Raw genomic sequence first — 15,457 nt, 5'->3', positions numbered from 1 at the left:
AATTTAGCGTTACCATATCTCTGTGTGTGTATGTGTATGTGTGTGTGTGTATGTTTGTATGCATGTGTGTATGGACGTGTGTGTGTGTACGCATATGTGTGTGTGTATGTTTGTATGTTTGCCTGGTTGGAGTTAATAATGTTTGAACATGAAGTGTCGGTTATTTAACTACAACATACCTTAATACCAAGTGGAGGAAGAGTTAAGGAAGAAAGGAAAGATAGATGGATGGATGGATGGATGGATGAATGAATGGATGGATGGATTTATGGATAACTAAAATAACAAATAAATGAAAGATTGAATAAAAGTACGTTAATATAAGAAATCCTTATTTAATGTACGAACAAAAGAATGAGAAAATGAATGAATGAAAAAGTGAACGAAAGAAAGAATGAATGAATGAATGAATGAATGACTATAAAGCGAAATTATGAATGGGTAGTACCGGATGCGAGTAATTAATGACTGAACATAAAAAATAGTAGCTGAATGAATGAAAGAGTGATAAAAATGAAGGAATGAAGAGCAATTGAAAAGTAAGGAATGAACGAAAGAATGAAAATACGGAGAATGAATGAAAAAATGAATGAATGAATGAATGAACGAAAGAATGAAAATACGGAGAATGAACGAAAAAATGAATGAATGAATGAACGAAAGAAAATGAATCTACGTGAAGGAATGAAAAAAGCAGTATAAAAAATGACAAAACTGAGTTTGATTAGCGTTATTGTGAAGATAGTATATTACATATATTCTATGGCTGGATAAACCGTTCTTACGGATGCAAATGATTGAATGTACCTACAATACTGTTGATACCATGTATCTAACTTGATACCATGTATCTAACTTGATACCATGTATCTAACTTGTACCATGTATCTAACTTGATACCATGTATCTAACTTGGTACCATGTATCTAACTTGTACCATGTATCTAACTTGATGATATCAGCGTGTATCCAACTCGATGGTATTCCAGTGTATCTAATTCGATGGTATTCCAGTGTATCTAACACGATGGTATCACCGTGTATCTAACTTGATGATACCACACCACATAGGCACCATATCATGGATGCTTCTTCAGACTATCTGCGACCAGACTCGAGCTAACACACGCACACACACACACATACATGCACAGATACACACACACACGCACATACCAAGAAAAATTTAATTATAATTCCTCAGATCGAAACACGTCTCAATTTCAAAATGATAAACTAACCGAAATTAATCAATCCCAATAAAAAATATACATATTTAATTGAAAAAAATAGGTGGAGAGACATAAAGAAAGAGAGAAAGAAAGAGAAAGAAAAATAAAGAGATAGATAATGAGAGAAAGAGATACAAAAGGAGAGAAAGAGCCGGATTGAATTTTAAAAAAATCATTTTTTCCACTCCCCTGATACATAAACAATCATCATCCTTTGCTAAACTGACACTAGTTAGTAAATTCTTAGCATAGTAACCGAAAGAGAGAGAATAATTACCATTACTATTATCAATAGTTGCAGTAGTAGTAGTTGTTGTAGTAGTAGTTGTTGTAGTAGTAGTAGTATTAGTAGTAGTTGCAGTAGTAGTGGTACTTCTATTATGATTATCATAACTATTTTAATCATAATTTTAGGTAAAAATTTAAACACGGTTTCGACTTTTACTTAAAATTCTGAAAAAAGTTAATTAATTAGTAATTAATCTTGAACACAATAATCAATATCATAACTATATATATAAATATAAATATATATATATATATATATATATATACATACATATAATCCAACTAACAATATGTATTTAACTAAGTGAATAGATAAGGAAAGTTATATACATTTCATGATTATATATATATATATATATATATATATATATATATATATATATATATATATATATATATATATATATATGTTTGACAAAGTGGTAATAGTAATTAGTAATAGTATTGTAGAATTTGTAATAACAATGTAATATTAATATACTGTTATAATAATAATAATTATTATTATTATTGGTTTTTATCGTTATTGAACTCGCTTTATTTATACATGTATAATCACAGAAATATATGAATGTACAAAATGAATGAATGAATGATGAATGAACACATGAATGGATAAATGAATAAATGACTGAATGAATGAACGAAAGAACGACAGAGTGAATAAAACATTACATAATTAAACAAATGGAACAATAGATCAATGAATAAATCAATTAATGAATAATGAAATACGATTGAATGAATGAATGAATGAATGAATGAATTAATTAAATAAATATTTGAAGGAATGAAGGAATGAAGAAATGAATGAATGAATGAACGAACGAGCGAGCGGAAAATTTAAAAATGAGTAAAACTTCACAAGAAAAATAACTTGTAGCAATGAATGTCTATAAACACATCTATGTATAACTCAATCAAATTTCTTTTACAAACAACAGCTACAAATATTTATAGCATTTTATCCTAACGTATAATAACTATAATAATAATAAAAATAACAATAATAATAATAACAATAATAATGCTAGACAATTGATTTAATTAATCAAAGTAAATTAAAATTTATTAACTCAATAAGTAATAAAAAGATTATTAATAATAAGAAGAAAAAGAATAAGAAGAAGAACAACAACAAAAATAACAATAATAATAATAATTTTTTTTATGAGCAATCGTGGTTTCGAACTAATGCACACAAGAAAATTCAATGGAATCAACTATTAGAGACCACAGCAATAATAATAATAATAATTATTATTATTATTATTATCATCGTCGTCATCATCATCATCATCATCAGGATGAAATAGCATTCATTACAATGATAATAACTACAAACACACATCTAAACACTCTCTCTCTCTCTCTCTCTCTCTATATATATATATATATATATTATATATTATATATAATATTATATTATAATATTATATATAATATTATATATATATTATATATATATATTATATAATTATGAAAAACGAAATCTCTCTCTTTCTTTCTCTCTCTCATTTTTTCTACTTGTCGCCATAGAAAATAAATAAATCAAATAAATAATTGAATGAATGAACTATTTTGATTTTATTGAAAACAAGCAAGCGTTGCATCATATAAAAAACAATGTTAACAACCACAAAGAACCTCTCTCTCTCTCTCTCTCTCTCTCTCTCTCTCTCTCTCCTCTTTCTCTTACTCTCCTCTCTCTTTCTTCTCTCCTCTCCCTCTCTCTCTTTCTTCTCTCCTCTCCCTCTCTCTCTTTCTCTCTCTCTCTCAATTGTACCCAAAGCTGAAATCTCCTCTCCCAAACAATCTATCTCTCCCCAGTAGCAGTTGCCTAATTTTCATCGTCCCGTCGTTGCCGCACGAGAAAAGGTGACCTTGGGAGTTCAAGGTCACCTGGAGGACGCCGGAAGTGACGTTTCTGAAAATGGCGGACGATGATTTGGAATGTTCTCCCGTGAAGGAATGCAGGAGGCTGTGGTAGGAGAGATTCCAGGCCTGTGTGTGTGTGTTGTGTGTGTGTTGTGTGCGTGTGTTGTGTGCGTGTGTTGTGTGAGTGTGCGTGTGTGATGCGTGTGTGGTGTGTGTGTGCGTGTGTCACATGACGTAATTTTGTTATTTACTGTTTTTTTTTATCTCCTAAACAAAAAAAATAGATAAAAAAATAACCTTGATGTCCCCGTCAGCAGCGCCGGAAACGAAATATTCTTCCGACTCATCTACCGCCAAACTTTTGACGGCAGACGTGTGGGCTTGGAATGTATGACGTAGTTGCTTCTGCCTGACGTCAAATATGCAAATCTCACCCTTCTTGCCGCCACTGATTATGATTTGATGGATGGGGGCGTAGACGAGTGTAGGGCAGCCGTCAGAGTGACACAAGAAGGCTGGAAAGTATTTAGGAGGGGTTGGTTGGTTCGTAGGTTGATTGGTTGGTTGATTGGTGGATCGGTTGATTGATGGTATGAAGGTTGGTTGGTTGATTGATTGATTGAAGCAGCACCACAAACAAACGATCAAACAAACAAACAAACGAACAGACAAACAAACAAACAAACGAACAGACAAACAGACAAACGAACGACAAACATTGAATCATCATCTTCCTCTGCGGCAGCAGCGTATCCCAGAGGGCGATGTTCCGATTGTCGGTCGAATAACCGGCCGAGCCGAAAATACTCGACGAACCGACAAACGCGAAGTCGCTAGTCGTCTTGTTGTGGCATTTGATCGTCTGCGAGTTATGATGACGATGATTATGGTGGTGATGATGATGGGATGATGATGGAGATGATGATGATAATGAAGACGCACCAGGTAGGGCTTGTTCATGACTACTCCAGATCCAACTTGCCACAAGCACATGGAGCCCTCCACGTCCGTTATCCCGATCTTTTTAAATTTTATTCATTCTCTCTTTCATTCATTCGTTCATTCGTTCGTTCGTTCGTTCGTTTGTCCATTCAGTTTTAGTTTTTTATTTACTCTTCGGTTCGTCTTTTCATTCATTCATTCGTTCATTCATTTAATTCATTCATTAATTCATTCATTCATTGATGCATTTATCTGTTCAGCCACCAATTAATTAAAACTAAAAGTGAACTTAAAGAGCAATAACATTAACCATAAGAAACAGCAAAAAATTCAAAACGACAACGTAGATAGAGACCTTATTCCCCTGGGCATTAAAGTTGACCTTTGTGACCTTCGGGAAGGCTCCGGATTTCCTAACTTCACTGACGCATCCGCTCTGTCCCCATTCCCACAGTTTCACGCATCCGTCGTCCGCTCCGGAAACATCTGACGGATAGGGATCAAAAGAATGGTGAAATGAACAACGAAGAGAGTTATCACATTGATGTAAATATATATTTATGTAACAATAAGGATAATAATGCAATATTTATATAAATAATATTAATTATTATTATTTGTAATAATTTTATACTTATAACTTATAAATAAGAATATATTAATAATTATTATTATTTGCAATAATTTTATATTTAAAATATATAAATAATAATAATTATTATTTGTAATAATATTATATTTATAATTTATAATATAAATTAATATCTTAAGCGGTTCAGACTAACAGAATGGGAGCAATGGATGCGAGGCCAACCTCCTAACCCCGTTCTCAGATCTTTTTAANATCTAAAATAATAAAACCCAATAATAATAATAATAATAATAATAATAATAATAATAATAATAACAATAATAAAACCAATAATAATAATAAAAAACCAACAACAACAATAATAATAATAATAAAACCACTAATAATAATAATAATAAAACCGATAATAATAGTAATGATAATAATAGTAAAACCACTAATAATAATAATAATAATACCACAATAATAATAATAATAATATAACTAATAATAAATATAATATAACTAATAATAATAACAAAAATCAAAGAGGTGACACAAGAGATTGAGTGAGACGACACGCGAGGACATAACATGCGTTTCGAGTTTTAAAAAATTTAAATGAATAAAAATAAAATAATAACAAAATAATAATAATAACAATAACAATAATAATAATTCAAAAACAGCACAAACAAAGGCAAATAAAAATTTAAAACCTGGAAAAAAATTCTAAAAAAAAATTGTTGAAAATTAACTCAAAATCTATCTAGCTTCAAAATGAATCGTCTAAATCGTCTAAAACATTTTGCAAAAACTCATTCGCGATCATCATCATCATCATCACGAAGAAATCCACCTTGAAACAAACACCATCAACATCATGAGCGCCAACGTAATGAACAACATGGCCATCTTCAAGATGACCATCATCATCTTCATCATCATAGAGATGACCATCATCACCATCATCATCATCACCAGGATGACCATCACCACCATCATCATCATCACCAGGATGACCATCATCACCATCATCATAATCATCACCACCATCATCCTCACCCTCTTCATCAACCGCCTACTACGATCCACGATATAACAAAATATCCCGGGATTGGAAATTCCAGGAATGGAAATTCCTTTGATCTATTTTTAGCCAGCCAATCAGCGAAGAGTAAATTTGGAAAAAAAAGAAAGAAATATAATACTAAAGTTAAAACGTATGCTATTTTGTTGTTTGTGTAACCAACTGACGACATTCACATTACGCAAACAACTTTAGAAACAATTCGTAAAATTTATTCCAAATTTCAAACCTAATATTATAACAATAATCACAACAAATGAACTTTTTAGAGAAAAAAAAATTCTCGCAAAAAAAAATCTAACCACAGTGGCGGGCCCAGCCCCACTACCCTTCGCTCCGGATTCCGGTGGGGCAGGACCCAGGGCCCCGTTCATGATACGCGAATCGAACTGACTCCTCAGTAGCAGGAAGTCTTCCGGTTTCTCACCCTGTGGCATCGGACTGGGTGGAGTTTTGAATAATAATGAATGAATGAATGAACGAATGAATGAATGAATGAATAAATGAATGAATGATGTATTGATGAATGAACGAATGAATGAACAAACGAAAGAATAATAAAATAAAAAAGTTCTTCCCTCACTTGGTTATAACCTCGACGTCATAGTCTACGTCGTGCTGTAGCCAATCAGGTGGCTTCAAAATCTGGGTCAGGTCGACCTCGATTAGTTCTTTCTGGGTCGCCATCACGAGACAGTTCAAGTTCATCTGTGTGTGTGTGTGTGTGTGTGTGTGTGTGTGTGTGTGTACTGTGTTTGTATGTATGTGTGTGTATGTATGTTGTATGTGTGTTTGTATGTATGCATGTGTGTATGTATGTTACACATACATTCTTTGTATAATAACTAAATGACAACATGAAAAAAAAACAAATAAACAAACAAAAATTAAAAAAATTTAAAAAAATTAAAGAAAATAAACACTCGTGCCACTTTTGTAAAATTACGAACAAATTTCTTTGTTAGCATTGAACTCATTCATTTATAAATACATTCATCTGTTCCCTCATTCATTCATGCATTTGTCCATTCATTCGCTCATTTGTTCATTCATTCGTCCATTCATTCATTCATCTGCTCTTACGATCTTACCATGCATAATTTGTGGTTTGCTGTGTTGATAGCTGCTAGCATGCCGGTCTAAAATTAGAAGATGGTGATAATAACTAATAATAAAATAATTAATTAATTAACTAACTAATTAATAAATTAAAATAAAACATTGAATATTAAAATAAAATATTGAATTAATCGAAATGAAATATAAATCATGAGAATAAAAGGAAAATAAATAAATGCATGTGTGTGTGTGTAGGGATGGATGAATGAATGAATGAATAAATGAATGAATGAATGAATGGATGATGTATTGATGAATGAATGAACAAACGAAAGAATGAATGAATAAATAAATAATACAAAATTGCGGTAAAATGCAAATTCAACGTAAACTTTGAAGTTAACATGGCATGAAGATTGGTTAATTGTAATCATAATCAAATTATCATTGCTACTACTACTACTACTACTACCACCACCACCACTACTACTACTACCACCACCACCACCACCACCACCACCACCACCACCACTACTACTACTACTACTACTACTATTACTACTACTATAATACTACTACTAAATTTATTGATACTATTACTACTTCTACTACTACTACAACTACTACTACTTGGTTGATGGCAAATGACGTAATGACGTCTTGATCTTTGTGGATGATTTTCATTGGTTCCTGGTTGGTGATGACCCGAGATGTGATCTAAATATAGCAGCAAATGAAATTGTGAGTTGTTTTTTATCCTATAATATAATAAACAAATAACTAACCAACTCATAAACCAATCAATCGCTAGCCAACCAACCAATCATCAACAAACCAACCAACCAGTAAACAAAAACAAACATTGTAATCATTATCAAAACCGGAAGTAGTAATTTCTGCAGTAGCGGGAAGTTTTTTACTTTTGAAGACGTATTTTATGAAAATATCTTGCAGTTGAGGTTTCGAAACCAACTCCGTCCATAGCTTTTTCGCAGGCTTTGCAGTTTTGTGTTTAGATCTGATGTGTGTATGTATGCATGTATTTATGTTTATTTGTATGTATTTATGTATGTATGTATGTATGTATGTATGTATGTATGTATGTATGTATGTATGTATGTATGTATGTTTGTATGTAAGTATGCATGCGTGTGTGTGTACGTGCATGTGTGTGTATGTGTGTGCGCGCGTGTGAATGAAAAACACCAACAGGAATGGCGTATTCTTGCTGTCCATCAGTGAGCTGTACTTCTGAATAGTGACATTACCAAATAGGGAGGTTGGTTCCACGTACAAGTTTGGTATCTCGATAGAGTCTAAGGTATCATCATCATCATCATTATTATTATTATTATTATTATTATTATTATTATTATTATTATTATTATTATTATTATTTAGTTTTTATATCATTTTATCATCTTTGTACACATTCATAGTGACGAGCATTGATGTTAAATTATCCATCATTTTAATCTTTTAACTATTATAATATTTGATCATTTTATATTTAATTGTAATTTTCATCTATATTTTGGCTTTTGAAGAAATAAAAGAGTTCTCATTATTATTATTATTGTTGTTGTTGTTGTTGATGTTGTTTTTTGTTATTGATGTCAGCTGTAGAGCTAGACGACAGGAATAGAACTATAGAACGAAATAACTAAACTACTCGACTATTAATAATTCATTCATTCAACTGAATTCGTCTACCTACCTATCAATCAATAAATCAATTAATCAATTAATTAATCAATCAATCAATCAATCAACCAACCAATCAACTAACCAACTAACCAACGAATCAACCAACCACCCAACCAACCACCCAACCAACCAACCAGCCATCCAGCCAACTAACCGGAAGAGCCGTCGACCTCTCTCCTAAGTCCCGCCTCCCACCTCAGCAGATTCTTGACCACGGAATCCAACAGGGAGGAACTGTGATCCAGCTCTCCGGGTTCCAACCCGATGGCTGGTAGGAAAGCTCCCAAGCTGACATTCACGTACCTCACCACGGCGTATCGTATCAACTTCCACGGCAACGAATCAGGATCGAGGTGAGTCGTGTCCGACCTTGACCTAATTAAAAATGGTTGACCTATATAATAATGGTTGACCTGGTTAATATTGGCTGACCTAATTAATAATGGTTTACCTAGTAGTAGTAGTAGTAATAGTAGTAGTAGTAGTAGTAGTAGTAGTAGTAGTAGTAGTAGTAGTAGTAGTAGAAAAATAAATAAATAATAACAGCGGAGAAATGGAACTCATGAAATTGAACTAACGCTTTTTTATTTTTCTTTCGGGCAGAGCCATAACCACAAGCGCCACCCGGAGCATAATCATCATCAGCACCGACGTCACCATCATTATCATCATCATCGTCATCATCTTCGGCATCGTCGTCGTCGTCATCATCATTCTTCTTTGAAGTTTGCTGCTGCTGTTGGTCCGACTATGAAAACGGATTTTTAGGAACATTACATTAATAAGTAGTGGTAGTAGTGGCAGTAGTAGCAGCAGCAGTAGTAGTACTAGAAAAAGTAGTAGTAATAGTAGTGGTAGTAGCAGTAGTACTTTTAATGGTAATTATTAATTACTAACCCTTGAAAGGAAATAATTAATTATGCTCATTTTCGGCGGGATAAATTTCTCTCTATAGCTGTCGCCATGAAACCGTTGCTGCTGTTGCTGCTGTAGTTGTTGCTGCTGTAGTTGTTGCTGCTGTTGTTGTAACATCTGCTGCTGCTGCTGCTGCTGAATAGCTTGGTAGCCCATGACTGAAGTAGCTAACTTCATTCTGTGCTTCGAATCTTAAAAAATTTAATTATATTTTGATGACGACGACGAAGATGAGGATGTATGAATGAATGAATGAATGAATGAATGAATGAATGAATGAATGAATGAATGAATGAATGAATGAATGAATGAATGAATGAATGAGTGTCTCAAATAACTGCAACAAAAGAATGTAAATAAATAAAGAATAATTAACTAAAAATAATGTTATAACATTAAAAAAGTAAGGAAGTATGACCTAGCTACCTCCATTGACGATCACACTAGAATTGTTGGTCCTACTCGTGCTAGATACAGGCGCCATCTTCACTAACTGTTTAACTCCTCCCCCAAATACCGTACCCCAACATTCCTTATTCAACGGCTGACCAATGAGGCGCGAGATAACTGGGGCATCGTAAGTAGCCAGCGAATAGCAGAGCAGGCTGAGATAGACGGAGAGCAGTGATTGGAGGAGGAGGGTTATTAGCTGTGGAGCATCGTCTTCGTGAATTTTTTTCAACAGTGACGTCAGATAGCTGACGCCAGGCCATTTCGAAGGTTCACTTTTAGGCGCTTCTGAATAATCATCAGTTAAGCTCCGCCTACCGGCTCGACCAAGCAGGTAACTTTCCCTCTGTGATTGGCCGAACGCAAAGAGGCCACCGTCCAATCCTGGTGTGGTATTTGAATTATCCAATGAGCTGTGGTCCCCACTTAAACTCTGGTAAACGCACGATGATAGGCCAGCCCCAACGGCAAATATGTGGTATATCTGGATTGGTGGGTTGATTGGTTGGTAGGTTGGTGGTGAATTGCGAGGACCTACCTACTGTGTTTAAGGCCGAAATCATCATGGCTAATTGACTACATAATTAATCTGATAATTAATAACTAATGTATGTTTGTGTGTATGCGTGTGTGTGCGAGAGAAAGAGAAAGAAAGAGAGAAAGAGAGAGAGAGAAAGAGAGAAAAAGAGAGAGAGAGAAATAATAAGCATTAGTTTTAAACAATTAGAAACAATTGTCACATTGCCCGAAAATTTCAAAGCAAAATTAAAATAACGTTTCGAATCGTTTCGAAATAATGACGTCAACATCGATGATTCACGAATACAAAAAAAAAAACAAGCGAAACCTTATCTCTGGGGTAGCTGCTATCAGGAGGACTGCCCATGCAGGCGAACGTTGAGAGCAAGTCGTGACACATATTCCCGAGGTACTGGAGTAGATCCGTCACCACGGAGTGCGGTCCAATTAGGGCTGACGTCAGCATGGGGATGTCTCTTGGGATAGGAAGAGGTTTAGATAGAAGACGACTGTTGCTACTGCTGCTACTACTGCTGCTGTTTTTTGGCTTGTGCTCGTGAAGTTCCTGGTTGCGTGTGTGGCGATTGTTGATTGATTGGCTGGTTGGCTGGTCGATAGATTGATAGATTGATTGATAGATTGATTGGTTGATAGATAGATAGATAGATAGATTGATTGGTTAGCTGAGTGATTGATTGATTGCTGATTGATTGATTGGTTGGTCGATAGATTTAGTGATATGCATAAATTTAACAATTTAACAGTTTACTAAATTATCACTGCCAACAACTGCCGACACTAATAAGAGGAACAGCAGTGTAAAAAATTACTACTACTACTTCTACTACTACTACCACTACAACTACTACTACTACTACTACTACTACAACAACAACTACTACTACTACTACTACAACTACTACTACTACAACTACAACCTACAACTACTACTACTAGAAATGTATAATTAAAACAAATGCATCTTGCTACCTGCAGAAGCAGTAGTATCTCAGTCCTGACAGAAGCGTAGCCGCCACCATTGCTGTCATGCAGTATCGTGTAACTGAGTAAGGTTACTAGAAGGTTGTGATTGGCTCTCAGCCACTTCCGCTTCTTCCTGATTCGCTGGCGTTTCGTTTCTAAAAAGAACTGCGAGGGCGTCGTCGTGAGCTGATTGGATGAAAACTTCTGCTGAGGTAACTGGGCTTTGGATAAACTGGCCAATGAGGAGTTCGTTGGGTCTTTATACGAAGGGAATGGAGAGTCTGACTGGCTGTTGACAGACGAGTTACATTCTGAGAGAGGTTTAACATGACAGTGGACATGTTATTATCATTGTTATGTTATCATCGCTGTTTTGTAGACATTATTTAATTTAATTTATTTATTTTAATTTATTTTTTTTAATTTAATTTCATCTGTGAGTGACCGGACTCGATAAATTTCTTAAATTGCATCCCGGTCAACCTTGTAATGCTTTCAGTTTTTTTTTGTTACAAAATACATCTCGCCTAGTTTCGTCACCTATGTAAACTGGTAACAGTCGTTTTAAAAAGCAATAAACAACAACAACAACAACAACAACAACAACAACAACAACAACAACAATAATAATAATAATAATAATAATAATGACTCACCGGCGACGACTTCATACGCAGACTGATCGGCGCCCTCAATGACGTCATCGTCATCCACACCGTCGTCTTCGTCATCATCACAGCTGATGGACGACGTATGATCCTCCTGGTAACTGCAGACTCTCCTCAGCACTTCCACCTCGCTCTCCAGCCAATAGTACAGCTGGTAGCGAAGCTGGCCACCATCAACCCCGAACCCAGCTGCCAGTGTGGCCAGCTCGTCAGCTATCATGCGCAAGCAAGCTATGAACTTGAACTGCTGGGCCATTACGTCATGCTGCTGCTGCTGCCGATAACAATGACGACGATGATGATTGTTGGATAAAATAAAAGAATAAACTAAGAAAAATACCTTCACGTTATCTGAAGCCATCTTGGATTTTTTCTCCCCCTCGGCACCATCATCATCTTCTTCTTTCACCCTCCCGTCATCATCATCAACATTCTTCTTCTTCTTCCTCCTCCCCATATCATCATCATCATCATCACCACTATCGTCATCATCACCACCGACACTGAAATCCAGAACTAATTGATCGTCATCATTATCACGACTCTTCATACTGTTATAGACGGGTTGGCTCCAATCGAATGCCTCAGCAGTTGAATATTCATTCATAAAATTACCCGCGCTCTCATTGGCCGATTCTCTATTGCTATTTATAGCATCGGCAGTAATTGTAGTAGTAGTTTCGGTAGTAGTGGTGTCAGTAGTAGTGACGGTAGTAGCGACATTGTCGTCGTTGTCGTCATCAATTTGTGGAGATATCATTGGGGGTAACTTCATGAGGACCTCGAGAGCGAGGGCGGGGCAGCCATTTCGTAGGTGCTCGTGGGCTGTCATGAAGTACAATCTGATTGGTTGAAAAGTTCATTGCAATTGGCTGGATGCGATTAAGTAGTTGGATGCGATTGGTTGGCTGGTTTGCGATTGAATAGTTAGTTATGATTGGTTGATTAATACTCACGATCAAAATATAATTGGCTGCCAGAATATAGTAAATGTTTAAACTATAAATATAATACAACACAGAAACAAAATAACCACCATCATCATCAACATCATCATCGCCGTCGTCATCATCATCATCACCATCGTCATCATCATCATTGACGTCATCATCATCACCATCATCATCATCATCATCATCATCATTATCATGATGCTTACCTCCTCTCAACTGGGGTGACGCAATTCACCTGAGCAAACTTATCCACCAGAGAATTCATCTTCTGAATCTTCCCGACCTGCTGCTGCTTCAGAATCAAAGGATGCGATCTCAGATAGATGTAAAAATTAAAAACACTCGACTTTGCCGTGAAATCATCATTACTATTACCACCACCAGCACCACCCCCGCTACTACTACCAGCACCCAAGCCCGTCAAACTACTACTACTTCCGCCGGGAAAAGATCCCAAATTACTCCCGCTATATCCTCTTCCACTTGTCGAAATGAACGGATTGACGGATCTACTGAAATTGTGATGTCTATGTTGTTGCTGTTGTTGTTGTTGTTTGTAACCACCACCACCACCACTACTACTACTATCATAGCCCGGGCCGTCGGGATCATAATCAGTACTTGTCAGAACGTCGTCGTCGTCGTCCTCATTTTGTAGTAGCGTCTCAAGAGATCCGGTGTAGTCGTTCAGGATCCATTTGGCCATGCTGCGTAAGAACGGGTCAGATGAAGTCGTTAACGTCATTGAAGTTGATGTCGCCGCTGTTGTTGCTGCTGCCGTTGATGTCGCCGCTGTCGTTGCGTTGTTGTTGTCTGCGTCGGATGCATTTGTCATCCAGTTATATATTTGTGATTATTTTTAATTATAAATGAGAAATGACGTCAAACTATGAACAAATTTAAAACAATATGATAAGTTAAAACCGTCAGCCAGCCAACGACCACAACGAAATGAAAATGCCATTGCAACAGCGTGACCTCTTAGCATAATTTACAACAGTACGGTTGGCTGGAGAACTCGTCAATCAGTTGAAAACCCCGGATTAAGAATTTTGCTAAAACCATCAACCAATCAGCGATCGTTCTAAAAACAAGATGACCTCTATAAAGGGATCCTAGAATTTTTTCGGAGAGAAGTTTCTTGTATGATAGTGATGATGATGACGACAACGAAGAAGCTGCTGCTGCTGATTCTTGTTCGTATAAGCGCAAAACAACAATCGCTAGTTGCATGTCGTTCAAGTTCTTCAAGCACACCTTCGTTAAGGATTGATTGAACGAATGAAAGAAAGAATGAAAAAATGAATGAATGAATGAATGAATTATAGCCGCAAACAACTTTCAAATGCTCAAGTGGATAAATCGGTTCTTCGTCAACCAAAAATGTACTACTCCAAACAAAATAAAGTTAAAATTTTACTTATCCATTCATTCAATTATCCACCATCCATCCATCCACTTATTCAACCATTCATCCATCCACTTATTCACCCATCCATTCATCCATTCATCCATCCATCCACTCAATCGATCCTTCATTCATTTTCGGTAAAAACTTTTAGCCAACTTCCACGGCGTCTTGAATGGCCCCAGCGAGGATAAAAAATGCAGCGGCACACTGGAACCTCTGCTTGCCGATCAGGGTGAAGGCATTCTTGAGGGCCGCCCTCCGCCATCTATCTTCCTGGAAGTTATTTTTGAAGAATTGTGCCATCCGGCTGTCGTCCACTGATCTGTGTGTGTGTGTGTTTGTTTGTTTGTGTGTGTGTGTGTGTCTGTGTGTGTGTGTGTGACTGTGTGTGAGTTTTAATTTGAAATGTCATTACATCTAGTAATGGCCAATCAACCAGTCCAGTCAAATTATCAAACATTCAACTAACCAACTAATCAATCAATCAATCAAGCAACCAGCCAACCAACCAGCCAGCCAGCCAACCAATCATCTCACCTAAAAAGTCCCCATAGAACATTCTTCTTTCTCATAGCCAGATAGAAGAGTGCCGAATCGAGCGGGTCTTTGTTGGCTTGGAAGGCCGTCTTGGCCACCTGGCAATGAATTAATAACTGAATAAACAAATTAAAACAGAAAATAAACTTAAATTAAATTAAATTAATTTTTCTAGCGCCTTAAGCTAAGCTTGAGGATCGCCTGGATTAAACTTTTCAAAATCTACTATACACTATCGCATAGCTGGCAGGAA

The 15,457-nt window shown here is 35.9% G+C and overlaps 2 protein-coding genes across 2 annotated transcripts; both read right to left on the bottom strand.

The window, feature by feature from the left end:
- Positions 1-3,071: 3,071 nt before the first annotated feature.
- HELRODRAFT_192474 (hypothetical protein) lies at positions 3,072-6,688 on the bottom strand (the record flags this gene model as incomplete). The annotated part of the gene is made up of 9 exons (XM_009022835.1): positions 3,072-3,230; positions 3,266-3,524; positions 3,696-3,913; positions 4,116-4,260; positions 4,341-4,418; positions 4,696-4,826; positions 5,126-5,186; positions 6,304-6,442; positions 6,585-6,688. The coding sequence occupies 8 exons, from the start codon at positions 6,686-6,688 to the stop codon at positions 3,297-3,299; spliced, it is 1,104 nt and encodes a 367-aa protein (XP_009021083.1). The 3' UTR covers positions 3,072-3,230; positions 3,266-3,296.
- Positions 6,689-7,624: 936 nt separating this feature from the next.
- On the bottom strand, positions 7,625-14,970 carry HELRODRAFT_113035 (hypothetical protein; the record flags this gene model as incomplete). Its single annotated transcript, XM_009022834.1, has 15 exons — positions 7,625-7,750; positions 7,922-8,078; positions 8,271-8,376; positions 8,922-9,142; positions 9,346-9,515; positions 9,665-9,825; positions 10,109-10,616; positions 10,980-11,198; positions 11,642-11,800; positions 12,335-12,577; positions 12,644-13,145; positions 13,463-13,602; positions 13,888-14,018; positions 14,357-14,513; positions 14,824-14,970. 15 exons carry the CDS (start codon positions 14,968-14,970, stop codon positions 7,625-7,627), a joined length of 3,147 nt encoding a protein of 1,048 aa, XP_009021082.1.
- Positions 14,971-15,457: the final 487 nt, after the last annotated feature.

The sequence above is a fragment of the Helobdella robusta genome (genome assembly GCF_000326865.2).
Source record: "Helobdella robusta unplaced genomic scaffold HELROscaffold_33, whole genome shotgun sequence".
Taxonomy (NCBI): Eukaryota; Metazoa; Annelida; class Clitellata; order Rhynchobdellida; family Glossiphoniidae; genus Helobdella; species Helobdella robusta.
Note: the sequence above shows the minus strand (reverse complement) of the source record. Positions and strands in the feature narration are given on the sequence as shown.